This window comes from Grus americana, chromosome 8 (assembly GCF_028858705.1).
Source record: "Grus americana isolate bGruAme1 chromosome 8, bGruAme1.mat, whole genome shotgun sequence".
In the NCBI taxonomy this organism is placed as follows: Eukaryota; Metazoa; Chordata; class Aves; order Gruiformes; family Gruidae; genus Grus; species Grus americana.
Window position 1 is genome coordinate 9,602,584 of NC_072859.1, and position 19,438 is coordinate 9,622,021.

The following is a 19,438-nucleotide window of genomic DNA, read 5'->3' on the forward strand; positions in this document are numbered from 1 at the left end:
CACCAGCAGTGTCAGCTGGATCCAGATTTCCAAAAAGTTTAGAAATAATTCTTACATGCAATTTCAAGCCCATGTCTAGCACATATTAATATTTTGTTTTGTTTACTTGATACTGTTTATTATGAATAGCCAATACATTTGCACAAGCAGCTGATTCATTTGTTTTAACACTAAGACCACTTTTTCTCCTTATGAATTTTCAGTAAAATATTAGAGTTTCTTTACAGAAATTTTTAAGTTCCAGGGAGAGGAAGCATATGACAATACTACCAGCTACTTTTTATGGGAAGAGGTGACTGTGCTTAACCGTGGTTACTGTACTTGTGATATTTGTACTGGGATAATAATAACAACAAAGCTATTACCTGCTGTGTACCCGAAATACAATCAGCTTACATGAACTACACAGTCACCGAGCAGCATGTTACCCTGGTGAAAATCCCTCATAGCTTTTTTGTGCTTTTGTGAGTGGTGATCAGCACCCCATAAAACAGAAGCAGCGATCAGATCGCATCCATTTAGTTACTCTGTGCGCTAGTCAGAATACTTGTGGGTTTTAGCATCCTTCTCTGGCTTCTGAGACTGACTTAAAAATACCTGTTAACACAGAAAATCTGGAAGAGATGGTCACATCTGTATCATTCAGACATCAGACAATTTGATAGAAATTTTAAAAAATACATCTGTTGCACTGTTTGGAAATTTTTCTTTTTAATAAAAAAAATGTGTATCACAGATGCTTATAAAAAAATAGGCACAGATCCTGCGATCCTTCCTCTCAGAAATAGTCTCACAGGAGTTAATGGGACTATTGTATAACAAGAATTGTATTACCTCTTCAAAAATGTAAAACTAGTCAATTTATAATCACAGTTCTAGGGTCGGTGAATAGTACAATCATTGGGATCGGACACGGTAAATATTGAGAAATAAACAGAATCATCCAAGAATGATGTGTTGCTTAACTTGGTGTGATCTCTGTCCTCATAACTGCACTGACTTTACTGGCATTACACTAAGAAAGCTGGAGGAAATTTGCATCAGGCCTTTATCTAGAATTTTGTTACTTGGCTGAAAATTCAGCACCTATTTTGAGTTGCTCCTACATCTTGGCCATACTCAGTGAGAACTTAGGGTACGTAAAGTCCCTTCCTAAAAATAGCAAGACATGGTAATGTGTGTAAACGCCTGTACAGCTTTGCAGAACCTCCTGTTTGCTACCTAAGAAGGGTAGGCCAGCAATCACAAACCAGAACACTAGAAAAAAGAGTGCTATTTCAACAGTAATTGACAAAGAGACAGTCTGACTGTTAGAAAATTCCAGTTGTAGCTATTTACAGGCTGCCAGGCCAGAAACTCTACTTGTTTGGATTTTGTACTACGTTTATCCTCTTTTATCAAAGCTCAAACTGGGACTGAATCAGTCACAAAGGATTTAATGTCAATGCAGATGCTGAAGGCTTTCTCTCCACCTGTAAGATGCTGAAGTTAGTTGTACTAGCAACAAGGCATGGAAGGCTTTTGGTCCTGTCTGGCACAATATCACAGTCCACAGAACGCATTCTGCAGAAATAAGAGGAAATAACTGATTAAGGGAAATAAGCAGCACTGCAGACAGTCAGGATGATAATTCACATTTCTCTCCTTCTAGTATGACTTTCAGAAGCAAGTGGATGCAAAGGTAAGAAATCGCAGAAAGGATGCGTATTTTGCTGCCAGGAGTCTTTTTTTTTAGTATTATATAGGACTGAATATCTTCGTGCATCATTTCTAGCTTCCTATTATCAAAGGCAACAACTTAAAATAATCTCATTTATAAATATATGCACCTCTATCTTTGAAGTACAGAGGAGTAGAGAGAACAAAAATTCTACTGGGAGACTGCTAAAAACAACACTTTTTCTGAAGCCTCCTTTTGATTTCCAGCCTAAATTTATTCACTGGCTGTTTATATACATTTGTTCTTTTGCCAATATGATCCTTAAGCTAAAATAATTCTTTATTCTCTCTGGTTACCCCCTCTACATTCAGAGGGCAATCATAGCTCCTCTTTGCTTTCATTTTCCAGACAAACTGAAGTCTTGTCTTTTTCTCCTGCAAGACAGTTTCATTCTCCTCATCATGCCAGTAACCCACCTCTATATCTGTTCCCATCTGATTTCAACTTTCTGGAGCCCTGTTGACCAGATTCACTATTTTTTGTTCCATGTGAAGTTCATCTAATAGTTTGGCCTGAAACTTCTTTTACAGATCCACAAAAGGTGAGGATGAGGAACAACCCCTAGCATTGCTAAGGTCAAAACATGGCACGTGATCCTTGGGTTTTTCTTTCTTATCTTAGAAGACAGACATAGCTAAAATAAGGAAGCCTGTGTCCTCAGTCAGACAGAAAGCAGCTGTTTGTGTCACTATGCTATATAGGAAAATCAAATGGGACCTAAACTCTCGAGGCTGCTCTACTTAGTGCAAAATATTTCAACTGAGAAGACAAAAATCCTGTATCGTGCAGGTTGGGACAGCTGCATCCCAGTTCCTGAACCACTGGAAGTCTGTTTAGGTCAAGTTGAGACACTGAGAAACAGGAAGCCAGGTAGGGTGAGCAAAGGCTTAGGCAGCAGGACAAGATTTGGAGAGAGGCAAGTAAGTCTGCCTGTTCAGAACAGCGAGGGTCAGCAAGCAACATACTGAGAAAGAAAAGAGCTGGGGAGGAAAGAATGATGTGATTATCAAGAGCAAAAATCAGATGAAAATGTTTTTGGGGCAGAGTGATGCTCCTAGAACATGGCATATAGAATGAAATATCAACAAGAGTAGAAAAAAGTCACTGCATTGAAAGTATCAAATACTTCATGATCCCGTTATTTGCAACAGCATCAATGTGCAAATGATGGTCACCCCAACACTCTTCGGTCCCATTGCAAAAAGTCTTGTATGAATAAACAAAAAAGACAATGGCTCAAGGGCCTCAGACCTTCAAGATGTATACAGCGATGGGTAAGCTTTGCAGATACAATGTAAGAGTAAATACTGATATGGAAGAATTTTCTAGTCATGGGCACTGAATCCATTTTCCATTTTTCTTTTCCACAGTCAGTAAGCCAAATGGCCAGTGAGAAAAATCACAAGATGATTTCTCTGTTAAGATGTTGTTCAGAACATAAATATGTCTTGAGAAATATTTGCATATAAATCATGTTTAATTAAAGTTACTTTTGGTAGATTAAGTTAGAATGGCCACTGTTAAAAAATAAGCAGTGTTTCTGAAAGAGAAATATTTTTAAAAGAAATGTGAAAAACAGCTTACCAATTTGCATTGTTCTGTTTGGTTATTCACATGCTAATTGTATTGTTCCTGCTGTCACATTACCTTCAGCTTGAAGATCAGTCAGAAAAAGAAATTCTGCCCTACCTGTGACAGACAGTGGAACAAAAAATGCCAGTGAAGTGAGTTGCTCTTTATGGCTATTTTAATTGTAGGTGATTGATGGGATGGGATGGTCAACTTTTGAATAATCTGGACAGCTTTTATTTTCCTCCCCCCTTTACAGTGGATATGATTATTTTGACTCCTTGTTGTCAATTCTGCTTGCTATTCCCATTCAAGTAAATCCCATGTCAGTGAGATCATTCTCTGAGTGATAAGTAAATACTGACTCAAATAATATTATCCATGAGGAAGAGAAGCAGAATTAGTTTCATGCTGTCTGTTTTATCCTGGTCTTTCATTTTGCTTTTTTCATTTGCCAAGAAAGCTAGTAAATATTTACTGAACAACCTGAAAGTTTGTTATATATTTTATACAAGTTTATTACAGTTACTAAAACAAATTCACTGCTGATTTATTCCACGAGCGCACGATGCCTCACAAAGTACTATGTAATGCTACATTTAGTTTTCATTTGCATTTTCAATACGGACTGACTATATTTGCATTTCAGTTTCCCTTATGTATGTGTGCATATATATGTATAAATATACATAATTTTATGCTTTTTGTTTAAATATAATTTTGTGCAGCCTGGACACAAGTAAACTGACAGCTACAAAAACCCCCCTGTTTGAGAAAAGCATCAATGCCACGATCTATTGTAATAATTATAACTACAGTTTTGTAATATGGTGACACTATCATATTATCTTTTGATAAATTTACAATTAGAAAATGCCATTACTGGTGACGCTGGCAGATGGCTGTGAATACAGCTCTCTCACTAACCTGTATACTTCAGAGCAGGGTTTTGACAGTCAAGCTCTCAGTCCTCTTGGGAATATCAAATATTTTTGTACAGAATTCTAGAGTGGACTAGTTTGTAAATACACCCCCCACCCCCCCAGTAATATTTTATATGGAACAGAGTGTTTGGTCCATTTATCAGACTCCAGAGCCTTTTAGCTCCTAAAATATCTAATTTTTAAGTTAGTATATACAGTGGCAGAAAGTCAATAGTCAGCATAAAGGTCTTTCCATAGGTGAGATTTCAGGAACCTGTTGGTCAGGGAACTTCAACATCAAAGGTTACTTTGAAAAGCTCTCCTGATGGATGGGCATCTGGTCAGCCTTGAGAATACATGCTCTTACAACACCAGCCTGGAGGAAGAACAGCACAGCAATGCAGGCAGGCACTGTGTTTTAGCAGAGCCTTTTCCACCCTGTTTTCCACTCACCCAGATTTCCCACTCCTCAGTATTGTGGACTGTCTGTGGCTTGTCATGCCTTGCTGAGCCAAGGGTGACCTGCTCATGGTGTCCTCCCTAAGGGATATGAATGTAAGACCTAGGCATGAGGTAGAAAAGAATTACACCCCATGAGTTTGCATGACTGAAACCAGAACAACCAACTGAGAAAAACCTTTCAGTACAGAACGACTGACCTCCATGAAAATTAAGTTATGAGGTTTTTCAAATGGAAACAAGGCCCAGTCAGAAGATTTCTGTTTCTGTCAAAAATCCTGGAATTTGTTTTGATTTTGCACTGAAACAAAACATTTCCAAATTTTCAAATTTCCCCTTTCTTACCACCAAACGAGAGACGCACACAAACCATTTCAGAGCTGCCAAGATGTCAAGTGACTACTATATTCACATAGAATGTAAATTCCATTTCAAATCCTCCTGCCTATCATCACCTCTACAAGATACATAACCAGAGGATTAGAAAGTTGGTTTCCTCTCTCTTTGACTGGTTAATACATTCCTACTATTTGTTTAAAATGTAACAGTTTCAACAACAGCAATATGAGATACCAATCTATTTAATTATTGCCTACCTCTCCAGGCATTCTTGCAGGTACTCTGGAGTTTGCTTGACTCCTTGTCTCATTATAAAAAAAATCTGTATCCAAAATGGAGGAAAAAAATAATCAGTTACTCTGCTCTGGCCTTGCACTTTGAACTATTTGTTTTATTTCAAGAGCTTTCACAAGTGCAAAATGCTAGTAAAACATTCTTCATTCCCTTTAAACTTGTATGTTTAAAAAAATTAATATGCATTAATTTTACTAAAATTTAAAATAAGTTGAGACAAAACCTTATACTGAGTCTGTAGCTTAATGAAATTCTTCATCTTTTACTACCTGTCTTCAGAGGTTACAAGAACTACCAATTAACACTTGAAATTTCTAGCTCAAAAATTTTGGCTGAGGACATTTGTAAGATTAGAATTAAAAAAAAATCCATAAATAAAAAAACCTATTTCAAAAAAATTTCAGTTACAAACCACTGAATTGAGGTTTGTTGAAGTAGTATGCTCCTTATTCTAAACCAAAATATGAGCTAGGTGACCAAACAGATTTATTCCTGCTTATCACCAAACAGTAGATATGAGATGTTCGGTTGGGGATGCCTGGGGCTGCAAACTGACAGACTGCCAAGAAACTGAGAAAATCAAATTGTAAAACTGGCATGCAGGAAAGCAGATAGGCACATGCTGACATCTTCACATAGCGCTCTGATGTTTCCACAAAACGTTTCATTTTTAAGAAATCACATTCTTCCATGGTTTTGTCACAAAAAGCACAAGCAATAACAATAATGCTGGTAAAGGGGGTTCTTTTTCTCTGCTGGATGTTTAAATTACAACCTCATACAATGGTAATTTTAATCAAAATACAATTTTGCATGGATGAAAGACAGTTTTCTTTTATCTATGTATTCATGGACTAAATTGAGTATGACCATCCATCTCCAAGTTACTAGAAAAAGAATACTCCACACACTTGGCATGCACTTCCCTTACCTGACGTCCTTTTGCCTCTCATCAGGTCGTGCAGCTGACCTCTGCTAGCCTGCACACTAAGCCTTCCTTCTGAACCAGCCTGAACATCTTCAGGGCACCCAGGCTTTGTAAGAGCAAAGGTCCATTTCATTCCATGCCTCATTTCTAACAGAAGCCTGCAGCAAGTTACAAAGAAATACAGAAAATGATGAATTTACTCAATTTTTTAAACCACTAAGAAACTGAAATAATGCCCATTTATCCCAGAACTGTTAGTATGATAGCGTTTTAGATAATTCTACTCATCCCAAGCAAAAAGCATCATATAAATTAATGGTTAATCTATTTGAACTCAAGAAGAAATTCAGTACAAACTCTAAGACATTAATATCCCTCCTATGCTTTTGTTATAGTTCCACGAATTGCAAGCATTAGTACTGTCTCGTGGACAAATAGTCAGGTTGCCAATGTCAAATAACACTGTACTTTATGAATCTCTATGGTTCTCTACACTCTTAAAAAAAAAAAGTGTCACACTTTTGGTGACTTTCTCTTATTCAGTGCATAGGGTAACATGACTCACTCACCCTGCTCCCTCAAGGAGACAGCCAAATGATAGAGTAGCTACCATGGACTGCACAGGCGAAAGATCACAATGCTATTTTCAAGGATAGATGTTGTTTCCACAGGTCAGACACTGGAGAAACGATGGCCTGGTCTGAGTCCATGGATACACTACTAGCTAATAAAGGTAAGAAGTACATGAAAAATATTTTTTTAAAAAGACATGTGTCAACCCAGTTCACAAACGCTGCTGTCAGGTTTTCATCTGCTTTGCAGTCCAACTCTCCACGTGCTTTGAACCACAGCAGCACTGCTGCCGGAGGCATTTGAGCTGCTGTGCTGAAAGGCAGAGGGGGGCACGTCTCTCTAAACTGCAAATACCTTCTGGCCAATGCTTAAAGAACATTTAAGAATGCAGAAGTGCTCTGAAAGACTTTTATAGTAAAAGATAACTGTTGTTAAACTCTCTGTGCAATGGTTCTGGTTTTCCTTTTTTTTTTTTTTTTTAAATTACAAAACCACAAACCCTTTCTTAGGTATTCCTGTTAAAAAGAAACATACCTGTTGTGCATCAACTATCAAACAAAAAATGATTATTTCCAAAACATCCAAAGTCACTTCTCTAAGAGATCCCATTTGTACTGTTAAAAATTTCCTTGCACCAATTTCCTGCTGGAACTCTGTGGCCCGGACCCTGCGGTGCCTCCACACTGTATCTGCATAGTATTGATTTGACTAATGCAACTAAATTTGGGTGCTGTCAGCTTTGTTTTCTAAGAGCTTGTGATATGGATTAATTTTAAAACAATTTCTTCCAAACAAACCTTTCTTTGTTTCTTTTTTTTTTTTTCCTCTTGAAAGTGCAAAAAAAGTTGAACAAAGAAGTAACGAAAAGTCCTTCTCTCTACCCAGGCCTCAATCGTTACACCAAGAAGGTGTAAGTGCTATTTAGGCAGGCTAACCTCAGCTCTGAGAAAAGCACACTACCACAATACGACTTAATTTTCTGCTTGCTTCTTAGATCAGGGGTCAGCCTCAAATCCCTGACTCCCTAGTCACTATAAATCCTCTTGAGGACCAAATCTCCCGGGCCTCCTTTTGACTGGTGTATCAGTGCTAGAGCCCAAACCATGGCGGGCAGGTACTGGGCAGTCCTCAGTTAGTAACTCTCTGAAAGAATTCCCTTAGTCCCCTTACCATCACTATAGTTTCATCTCCTATTTATTTCCCCCACAACAACCTCTTACGACTAACTACTGGCTGACAGGCAAAACAATATGAGACACATAAATGTCACTATATATTCATATACAAACATATAATCTGCATTGGTCTTTCAGTTTTCCTCCACCCATCGTCTCATGCATTTTTCCCCAGGTGGCTTGGAGGCTTTTAGGACATTTTTGAAGTCAGAGTTCAGTGAGGAGAACGTGGAGTTCTGGCTGGCCTGTGAGGACTTCAAGAAAACCAAGTCCTCCACTAAGATCGCCTCAAAAGCCCAAAAGATTTATTCTGACTTTATACAAGCTGATGCCCCAAAGGAGGTAAAAAGTGGTTTTGCATATACATTGGGTACTCACTGAGGATGGGAATCAAGTGGAAAACTGAGATGCAAACTTCCTGAAGTGACAAAAAAAAGGCAATTCAATGTGGCTGTACTTCCATTTTTTTGGTCAATTATTTACCAGGCAGAAAACACTGCGTGGAACTCTGTGAAGGAAACAAAGACCTCTTATGGTTAAATACAATACTTTAAATACATTCTTCGTACAGGGCATGGGTTTATCTCAGCTTCTGAGATTTCTAAGGAAATATATGGTCAATGTAATTTGTTTTCTCAAACCATTTTTATAATGCAATAAGCACCATTTCCTCCCTAGTTTAGGTACCAGTATATTGGAATGTTAATGATTGTATTTGTTCTTTTGTACAGGTATTTTTGACGTGATGAATGTCAAAATGCAAACTTGTAAAACTTTCCATCACGGCATTCAATTGGATCATTATTTAAAAAAATGCTTACTGTGAAGGAACAAATTGCTAATTAATTATTGTTCACATTCTATTCCCTAACAAACTTTTACACTGATGGCTTTGCCTTTGATAGCAAGAGTGCTTTGAATGTCCCCATGTCTTAAAATGGATTTCAATCATATGTATTATTATTAAAACCAAAAAAATCCTTAGAAAATAAATAGGGTCAAAACCTAAAATGATGCTGAGTACCTTCATCTCTAATTTACTCTTTGGTAATCAGTACTTCATAGGATTTGGTTTGGCAAAAAGCTGAGATGATCGGAAGCAAGTGTTCCCCTTGTTCTTTCAGTGATGCCGTCTTTTTAAGACCCAAATAAAATTATGAATTCAGTATGCTAGAAAATGAGGGGATGACCTTCCTGCTTATTTGCATCAGCCAGGGTATTTGGAAAGAAATTCAAATGCTGATTATGTCCTGTACGTGAGCAGATCTCAACTTTCCAATCAATCTGACATTAATTGTATGCTCCTTTCTTCCTACAGATTAATATTGACTTCCACACCAAAACCCACATCTCTCAGAATCTCTCTGAGCCCACCCTCAGCTGCTTTGATGATGCTCAGAGGTTAATCTACAGTCTCATGGCAAAGGACTCTTTTCCCAGGTTTTTAAGGTCAGAAGAGTACAAGGAGCTAGTAAAGAAGCAGCAGAACGGAAATCAGAAGAGATGGCTCCCATTTTTGTAAGAAAATAAATGCCAAAGACCTGAGGGATTATGGATTTGTAAATGCCTCCTATTGCAACTCAGAACAGATATTTTATTAAAGTGACCTAAGAATTACTTTGCCAGCTTGTTTTTAAGTATGATACACACATGATACTTTCTAATAAAGTTGGTGGAGAAATATTCAAGAAACAGGATGGGATATGCTAAGACATTTGAGCTATCTTTTAAGAAAAGAAGTTTGGCATTGGTAAGTTTTCTAGTGCTTGTTTTATTTCTCAAACTGTTTTCACATTTTTAAGTAGAATGGTTTGGTTTTCTGGTTTGCCGTTGATTTTTCTTTAGAAGTACGGCCTCAAAAAATCAATTCCTTTCAGGGGACTTGAAAACATTTACTCATCCATTCATCATCTTATGTGTAATTTGTAAAAAAAAAAATTAAAATCATCTTTTAAACATGTTTTATACAATTTGGAAACAGGAAAAGTAGAAATACGGTCGATAACATACTATGATAATATTTAATAAATAGGCAGCTGCTTTCTAACAAATGTTCCTGGCATTCAGAGCAAATTAGTGTTTCATAATACAGCTGTCTTCAATATGACTCTTCAATTTTCTTTGTCTTTATTTCATTTAAATTTTTATTGAAAAGTCTCATTTATTAATTGTGTAGGCATTTTGGAAAAAACCTGTATAAATCTTCCTTTGTACATTTTCAATAATTCCTTTTCTTTGCTTTTCCAAGTGTAACAATGATACTGTCCCCATGCACTCATGAAGAAGTAATGTCAATAATTATCATAATTTTTCAATTAAATGCAGATAAGCAGAAAAGCTGGCATCAGAGAAACAGGTTTAGGTGAGTAAATATGTAAATCAGTATTTAGTCACGGTGTTATTTTTCAAACGAGCAAGATATGATATCATTCTAGTGCAATCTTCTGGTGTCTCCAAATGCACACACCGATCTTGTTCATTGCTATTGGAGGATTTACAACATATATTTATTAGGTGACGGAAGGAGCTGTGGTGTAGTACTGAAGAAAAAATATTTTAGACTATATGGGGCAGAAAGAATCTTCACTATGGAAACCAGTTCTACATACAAGAGACAGCAATAAGATTTTTCTAAAAAAAAAAAAAGAAAAATCTTTCATTTGATAGGAATTTGGGCCTTCTGGTTCTTTTCCTTTTGAGCTGCTCTAAATCTCTAGGAATTGCTCTGTGTTGGGAACTCTGTTCATGTCTTCTACACACTGTCACATCCTCTATGCAAAAGATCCTCTCTATTTTATCAATCTCCCTTAAGAATATTAAGTAGTCTGAAAGCCCCAGTGCGATGCCTTCAGTTACGTACTTACGGAGGTAGGGTGGGTGTAAAATACCTATTCTTTGATACCCACCATCTGTTCTATCTCCTAGTTTTTCTTCTTGCCGTCCGCATTTCTTTTTTCTTTTCTTTCTTCCCTTGTACTAGTGGTTAACAGAGAAATGAACACGATCGCTGAGGTTGAGCTGCAAAGAGGATGTGGGCTGTTTTGCAGTCCCACCGCTACCATTCATTCTGCAATGATACTTCAGTGGAAAATTGCAACTTCCGCCTACAGCGCAGCCTTGGTATCCTTTCTGCACCAGGGGATTTCTGCTGGTTAGAGTCACAGTAAAGACAGCAATCAGGATTGCCGAAATTGCGTAATTTACTCAAAAATGTAGCAAGTCATTTTCCCTTCTTAGGAATCCAATTCTTACTTTCAGAAGAGAAAATTCCCACTTGTAGGAAGTTGGATCATATCACCTTTCTTAGTAGGGCAAGTAGAAAGCCAAAAAATTCTGCTCTACCAATCGTTTGGGACCTAAGGATAAAAAAAAGTACCTTGAAAAGAGATGTGTGATCGTGAAATCTCACAACTCTCTCTGTGCTCCTTTAAAACTCGCACACTTCTGACTTTACCCCATCACAAACAGAACTAGAAAGCGGTAGAAAGATGGCTGCCAGGCACCTCCAATTCCTGACTCTCTGAAAACACAGCATAAGGAGAAGTTAAAAATATACATAAAATACTCAAACTTGATAAAAATAGTGCATATTATTATTCTGATAACTATATAAAAGCAATAGTAGGAAGCATTACGTCCACATAATGTCTGGTTGATTCACTATGATCAACAGCATAATTATTGTCAAAAGAGTAGATTATTCTTAACATTTTAGCATTTGACATTCATTTTAATAATTACATAAAAAAGCATCATGAACAGTTTTAACACATTTTCAATTAATTTAGAAGATTTTAAGTGATATGTAGAGTAATTGCACTTTTAGGGGTTATCACAGACTCAAGTGTAAAGTAACAGTACTAATCCTTTCATAACCCCCTAATTAAAATTATGCATTTTAATTAAGTTAATTAATTTTTGTTGTTGATCAAGCCTTTCAACGTTTTAATTAATTAATCTGTTTCAGATGCTTAAATATGAGATGAAACTTTGCAAAGTTTAAATAAATGATCGCTATAGATTCATATATATCCAACGATAATTGGATGCACATTCACAATTAATTTTTAAAACCCTCAGAGCACCATCTGGCTGTATCGTATGCAATTAAACAAAAGAATCTATGGCATACTGAAGTATTTTCAAGTTTAACAAATTTCTGAAAACTTCTATAACATAACTTATTATTAAAGCATGATTAAAGATCCATTTGAGAAAGTACCTGAAAATACCCAGATGTGAAAGACAGGAGCCAGTAGTCTTTATTTCTCTTTATTTTATAGCTCTAAAACTGATGCTTTGTACTTCTACAACACTAAAAAAAGGTCACAGTCTAGCACCCACGCTCTGATAATTTAACATAGGAAAAGGCCAGGCACTGAAGCGTGATTTAGAAGATTTAGGCTGAACTTTAGCAAAATCCCAGAGCTTTACCAAGGACTTCCAGCATGAGCTTGGCCCAATTGTATAACCTGTCGTTCAGCAGTTATGAAATCAAGAAGTTACCTCCATCTTCCATCAAAATGTAATATATTTATGCTCTTTAATATTTGGGGAGCATGCAGACACTCCAGGAAGGCAGGATCTATGTTCAGGCTTCAGAGCTATCCTTCAGAGCAAAGCCACTTAATAGCAGAGTAATATTTTCATTGTCAAAGCCACTAAACTTTTAAAAATGTGGATATAAATTTTGTGGAAAGGAGTCACAACTATTCTTATAAGTTTGTACATCACCTGTTCCTGTGATGATGCACTAACACATTATCTGAATTATTTATCCTAATAGTAGCTCTGGGTTATGATGGGAAAAGAAGATTACAGTGGTGTTAATACTGAATATTACACATTCAATAAGTATCTTACAGAAGTTGTGGTAGAATTTTTAGGGAGGTTTTGGGGGGGGGGGGGTTGGGTTTGGGTTTTTTTTTGCTAGCTCATAATAAAAAGAGAAAGAAATTACTGTTGTAGTTGAATAGAAAGCACTCATAAAAAGTTGCATTAGAAACCATGTTTGCACTCCAAGCCTCCCACTTGCTTTCACTGAAAAATAAGAAGTGGCTATTTGGGTTTTCCCCCCCTCTGTTTACAAGTCCAAGCCAGGCAAGCATCTCAATTCTGAGAATTATTTTTTTTTTAAAGGACTCAATCCCTTTCAGGACAAAAAAGTAGATTTACAAACATATCCTACCAAATAGAAAGGGTAGAAATAAATGCAAAGTGGACACCACATTTCTTAAAAAAAAAAATCATCTCAATTTCTGCATGCAGTGCCAATCCTAAAGCTCCAACAGCATCTAGATTCACAGATCCCATCAGATCCATCGTGCTGACATCATGACAGGACTGTCCCAGAATTAAAGGCATTAAGATATAAGATGTTTTAATATTTTATATAATATATAAATATAAAAATAATAAGCATATACATAAATATAATAAGTGCATAATTAGTCCTCAACACAGAATTGTTCTGAAGCACAGGATCCCAAATTATACGTAGCCAGGTGTATTTCCAGTGGCAGACAGGACTTTGTGAGACTCTTACCTATGTTTTATCAAAGGTTTTGCTAAATTCAGCACGCTTCTGTAAATGCTGGAGATGAAGACTCCGTATTTTCCATTTTGTCAGAAAATTCTCTGCTAACACTATAATGCAAAAACATACTTGACACATAATCACAGGCTTTGCACAAGAACCTTTCGATCTTGATCCAAACTAAACGGTTCAGAATACAGAATCCCTCAAGCAGTGTCTGCTGCTAAAGACGACGACCATCACGCTAAGAACCTACACAATTCGAGAGCTCTGCAGCCATTAACCTATAGTGATTACCAGTTTTGCTCGTGTACCCAGATATGGACGTCTCATATTCACTCTGGTTACAGAGTTGTCAAAGTGGATTTTCAATCAGCAGTTTTCAGTGCAGGGCTTTCCTGAGGCATTCTGAATGATGTCAGACCTGAGACCTGTCCCCGTGGCACACCACCACCTTCTCACCCTCTCCTCCCTCAGCTCTCTCCAGTCACTGGGGCAACAGCACCCTTCTTCAACTTGCTCAATTTTTTATGTGCAGGATCTCCCTCTTGATGAGATGCCTATGGGAGATTCCCTTCTTGACCCAGTTCAGCTGTTTTAGAGGATATTGCTTTCGAAATGAAATGCAATCATGGAAAGAGGCAGTAACAGCTTTAACAATTCCTGCAATTTATCCAAACATGAACGATACCAGTGTGGTCAAACTATTCCAGCAAGTAGCAGCTACAAAACACTCAATCTAACAACTTCCTCAGATACGCATGTCAGAGCTGGCTCATTACATTTTTGATTTTTATCTTCCCTCTATACCATACATCTTTAGGGATGCTCCAGCTTGTGTGGAATCATGTGAATGAAGGCACATAAGCCAGTGGAAGGGCCCCTGCTCGCCTATGTGGGTGTTAGATCAGGTGCAAGATAATAAAATCCACTATCTGAACTCAAAATATAAAATATCCAGAAGTTCTGAAGACTAGAGGCCAAAAATTGCTGGGTTTTACCTGAATTTTGGGGAAGACTACCTGCTACATCTGGACTTTACTGCTATGTCTAAGAAAGGGAAACCTACCGTATATAATTTCGTTCCTGCAAAGAATGGGCAAGTAGATTAAATTAATGAAAACAGTATAACATCTTTATTTCTGAATAACAATTACACTTTGTATTGCTGGTGGAACAGCAGTTAAAAGCACATTATGGATCTGAAAAATGAAGCATGCTTTCTGCCTTTCAGTATACTGAAAAACAAGAGGAAAAAAACCCATGAAAAGCGGCATTGTCACATTTGTTGACACTGGTTAAAGGTCTCATGTAGCAACCCATGTTTGTTAAGGAAAAATGAAACCGAGTAATGAAAACGAGATCCCCATGCATATTCACCGTCATTCAGTAAATACAGCATGACAGGCTGCCTCTGCACTGCCTAGGGAACTGTAATTGTTTGATATTGTAATTTTGAAATAACTCAATTTGAAATACTCATTTAGTAACAAAGTATTTTGAAGAACTGACAAGTGACACTAAAATTATCACTAAAAGCTCTACTTTAAGTATTCTTAAGCTGTTCATTTAGAGAGAAAACACCTCCCAGAAAAGTTTCTTTTTCATTTTTTCCCAGCTTTTCAACTTCTATAATATTACACTTGGAAATTAGACTCAATGTATTCTTACACATTTCAGAGGAGGCGCTGGATGCTTTGATCTTCAGTGAGAAAAATGAGACTATACTAGAGCAAATTATTCCCTGCCTTATTTTTTTATATTGTTGCTATGGTTTCTAGCTGCCTTATCATTTCTCTGTTCTAAATGAGACACTGCCTTGTTTTTTGTTGTTTTGGTTTGGTTTTTTCCCCTCTATATTGCATGGGTTTAGTTATTTGCATATAAATTGAGTAGAGCTAGATTTGTCTCTCAATCCATATCTGTTTCCATTTAGGTTTGCATGTACGTTATTTTGAGTTCTATGAATAGTTTCCCTACTATGCGTAACAGTCCTGGAAAGGTAAACAAAGGCATGGACTCAGTAAAAACTCTCATGAAACCATTTTTTACTAATACAGTGGTTATAACTTAAAGGCTCATAAATCAGAAAAAAAAAAAGAACCCCCCCCACTTATGTTTCTTGAATAATTTCAAATGTACTATGCTGACTTCTAAATATCATGTTTTAGCAGACAGAAGTGGCCAGGAAGAGAAGAAATCATAAAGATATTTGATTTAGTATTTTGGATAAAAAACTTAATTCTTATCTGTGTTGGCAGCAAAATCTCCATGCCTGCACAGGATGGGGAATATAGCAAGGCAGGATACAGAGACGTTACCCAACTCAGTCTCCCTAGGTTGAAGCTTCTTCGGTGAGCTGCGCTGTATTCACCTTTTAATTCTTCACCAAATTCCAGTGGCAAACCCCCCTCTTATTAAAAATATATTACCTGTTTCCTCCCTTTGAAATATAAATAACCGTACTATGTTAACTACAGGCTACAGAGTCTCCAGTCTTTAACCTACCACCACAGAGAAAGAATGTTATTAATAGTTTTTCTGATCTGGTTATAGGTATTTCTGCCACTAACCTAAGCAAATACCCAACATCCAGGGCTCAAGGGGCATTTGCTTCTAAACAGATAAAAGCTAAAGAATGTAAAAATGTAAAGTATAAATATCGCAAACTGAAGAAAGCTCACTCTTCACATAATATAACAGGGGAAGCTCCTTTGAAAGGTTGAACTAGTTTGTTATGTAAAACATTGCATTCAATAGAGAAGATGCATAGGCAAATTCAGGCTGAACGGGCTGACAACAGAAAACCTCGGAAATGCTCCTGACACTGTAAAAATGACACTACATAAACTAGGAGATATCAGAAAAAATGCCATGGACTGACACTACGACACCACTGCTTGTATTGCTAATATTTTTCTAAGTTCTGCACTCTGCCTTTTGCCCAAGCTCTTACCAAAAAGGGATTTCTCTTGCTTCGAGTCCTTTTCAAACTTGTACAGTGCTATCGCTTCTCTTGAAGCACCATCAGCAACTATACAATATGAAGAGTTTCAAATTGATTTGAATTTCATTTCCAGAACAAATGGACTGGATTTTGATCTAAATGCAATCATTTTGCCCTTTCTAATGAGATAAAATGGCAGTAGTGAAAAGCCCTTGTATTTATTGAATTTCTAACCGGAGTCGAGCCTTTTAGAAGAATAAAATGAAAACCGTGGCTTGTTAAAAGGCATAAAAGGGGGTTTTGTGACATGATATCTTTTCATGTCAAATGGTAAGTGCAACATATTCCAGACGAGACAGACTCATTAATACTGACAACTTTTACAGTCTCAAATGTCTTTTGCTGTTGATAGCAAGTCAGTATTGGAAATTCTACATTCTGAGACAGGAATTATTAGAATAAACTGCACTTGGATCACACTTCATACTCTCTGATATTTATGTCATTTTGCAGTTATTTTCACACTCTATGTAGATCTCTCTGCAATGACAATGACAGACCACATTGGGGCTGAACTCTGTTGCCAAGAATCCACTGGGGTTTTTTTTAGTGAAATTGCATTTTTGCATAACTTTTAAAATAGGAAAATTGGATATTTTAAAAATATGCTTGCTGGTTGCAGTCACTTTTTAATGGTAACTCTCCAAGGTTTTTCTAACATTTTTATTAGGACTAACATCTTTTTTGCTATGCATGACTAGGTAGTAAGTCTGCATTTCTGAACAGAAATTAGAATTAGAGGAATGGGAAAGGGGGACACAAACAGAGGATGCCAGTTCTTAAAAAAATGTTCATCTGGTCCCCTAAAAATCTCCACAGGTTTCTGTGAAGTGAATTAATAAAAAAGAATGCTTACCACCATTAAGTACTTTATCCCCTAAAAATGCAGTTTCAGGTCAACTGTATCTATGGATTTAATAATTATGGAAATAAAACCTCTTGTTTCTTTCTTAAACAAAAGGAGGTTTTGTTTCTTTTGTTTCTTTTTAGAATGGACAGAAATATGAATTCATACTTTACTGTCCTCTGTGAAAACAGGTTTTTATGCATTGGTAATTGAAGTCCATCAGACAATCCCTCTGAGTCGTTGCTTACCAAAGGGCTTACAGAAGCATGGCAGTGTATGCCACAAAACTATCTGGCTTTATTTTTTAAGAAAGGTGTATCTCATCTTAATTTTTATAATAAATTTCAGTATTATTTAGGTGGTATTATTCATTTCTATGTTAATTATGTATTTTAAATTATCCCAGGAATTGATCTTTTGTTGGCACTCCATGTGAATAAAGGAGAAATGACAAAAGGAATTACAGCCCATTAGAGATCTCCTCTAAATTCTTCAATTATATAAAAGTGAGGGAAATTCATATGCAAATGAAATCTGCAGACATTAAAAAGGGAGATAGAACAATGTAATTGCAGAGAAACTGCACAGAGGCAGCAGAATAATGACAGAAGAAAATGTAATGAGTTTCAGCTTCATAAATGTTAATCTAATCTATTTAAGGGGAGAGAGCTTGAAACGCAGGCCATTGGGCAGGTGATATCTAGCAATACTGTTGAAGGACATTGTGTACCTTGTTTATTCAGATGTATGTATTAACTCTTATCAAAAACACCTTTCAAAGATCTGAACCAATAGATAATGTTTATACAATGCCCCTTTAGGCTTTGGCTACAATAGGAAGTACAGAAATCAAATTCCGGGGGCATGGCCTTGCATTAAGGACAACCCGGTCCCCTGAGCTTTGCTTCAAGGACTGAAAGCAGCACATACGGACCTGAATGCACAGGTCCAAACGCAGCCCTAGCATTCAATACACGTCTTGAACGTCACAGTCTGGAATGATTTACGGCTCATTTATTTTTCAAAATACTATTAGTATTCACAGGACAGAGAACTGTTCCTCTCCAAAATTTTCATACATCAGCATTTTGAAATTAGAGGCGCCTCATTTACCCAAAAGATATTAGTAAATCGGCAGGAATTCAGTGACAAGGAAATTAAGGCAACAGAAATTTGATTTATGAAGAAACATTAAAGAGATGAGCATAAATACAGCGTCTCAGTCAAGGAGATGTGAACTATAAGTGTTAAAGTAGCATAAAACCAGAAAGCATGGAGTGCAATTCAAGGAACCAGGGTGATGGGATTACAGCTACACAATACAGATTGAGGCTTTATTAGGAATTTTTCCTTGCTCATCCTGAGGGAAAGGACAGAATTCCCATGAGACTGGATACTCACTGGAATAATAAATAGATGATGGACCAGAGAAGCAATCCTCACTGACACAGCAGATGGGCTTCACCACTAAATAATTCTTTTTTGCCTGTAATTCACTTCGGCCGGACACTGACTCCACCACTACAGCAAACACTGAATGCAAAGCTGGCGCTCAATTCCCATACAGCAGAGCTGCCCAGGTTTCTTGTTCCCTTGAGTCCTAAGCATCCTGGCATTTTCAGGGAAACGTCTTTATAATTTAGGCACAACTGTCCTCACCAAAGAACATGTGGCTAACATATGGGAGAAGGAAGGTGAAAAATCAAGACAGACATCAAGATTAGTTTGCTTATTTAGGCAGTAATTTAGGAAAATATTTAGTGTGCTTAACTTTCAGCACCTAAGCAATCTACCTTGAGTAAATATGGCAGGAAAGTCCATTGCAAGTGTCAGCTTGCTGTTGTATCTGTGTTGGCAGACAGACATACCCAACTGCTAATGCATTTATAGAAGCAATTCAGAGTTCTGCAGAGAGTACTTCTGCAGCACTAAGGGGCATTATCTTAAAATAAAGGCGTGTTTTGTATCCACATCTATTTTACATTACACCTGCATTAAGAAAATAGTTGTTTTGATACAGCAATTTCAACATTACAAAACACTGTGGTACCACCTTGTGGCAGCTTCT

The 19,438-nt window shown here is 37.0% G+C and overlaps 1 protein-coding gene and 1 long non-coding RNA gene across 5 annotated transcripts in view; one reads left to right on the top strand and one right to left on the bottom strand.

The window, feature by feature from the left end:
* The first annotated feature begins 1,179 nt into the window (after positions 1–1,179).
* On the top strand, positions 1,180–10,330 carry RGS21 (regulator of G protein signaling 21). 4 transcript variants are annotated; one of them, XR_008578141.1, is made up of 6 exons: positions 2,883–2,994; positions 3,374–3,444; positions 6,889–6,965; positions 8,156–8,322; positions 9,299–9,730; positions 10,306–10,330. XR_008578141.1 is itself a non-coding variant. In XM_054834493.1 (5 exons), the coding sequence occupies exons 2-5, from the start codon at positions 3,434–3,436 to the stop codon at positions 9,500–9,502; spliced, it is 444 nt and encodes a 147-aa protein (XP_054690468.1). In that variant the 5' UTR covers positions 1,180–1,681; positions 3,374–3,433; the 3' UTR covers positions 9,503–9,968. The 4 variants fall into 4 exon arrangements, 3 of the variants coding, with proteins under 3 accessions (XP_054690468.1, XP_054690467.1, XP_054690469.1); XM_054834493.1 differs by lacking the exons at positions 2,883–2,994; positions 10,306–10,330 and adding an exon at positions 1,180–1,681 and having other exon boundaries at positions 6,904–6,965; positions 9,299–9,968; XM_054834492.1 differs by lacking the exon at positions 10,306–10,330 and having other exon boundaries at positions 9,299–9,968.
* LOC129209698 (uncharacterized) overlaps positions 6,179–19,438 on the bottom strand; it is a 98,548-nt gene continuing 85,288 nt past the window's right edge. The window contains exons 7-10 of the long non-coding RNA XR_008578144.1: positions 11,357–11,500; positions 8,359–8,488; positions 6,802–6,956; positions 6,179–6,390 (exon numbers count right to left, since the gene is read on the bottom strand). This is a non-coding gene — a long non-coding RNA (uncharacterized LOC129209698). The remainder of the gene's footprint in view (positions 6,391–6,801; positions 6,957–8,358; positions 8,489–11,356; positions 11,501–19,438) is intronic.

Coding starts and splice junctions, on each gene's coding strand:
- RGS21 (XM_054834492.1), top strand. Junction 6,966..8,155: donor TACACTACTAGCTAATAAAG/GTAAGAAGTACA, acceptor ATTTTTCCCCAG/GTGGCTTGGAGGCTTTTAGG. Junction 8,323..9,298: donor AAGCTGATGCCCCAAAGGAG/GTAAAAAGTGGT, acceptor TTCTTCCTACAG/ATTAATATTGACTTCCACAC.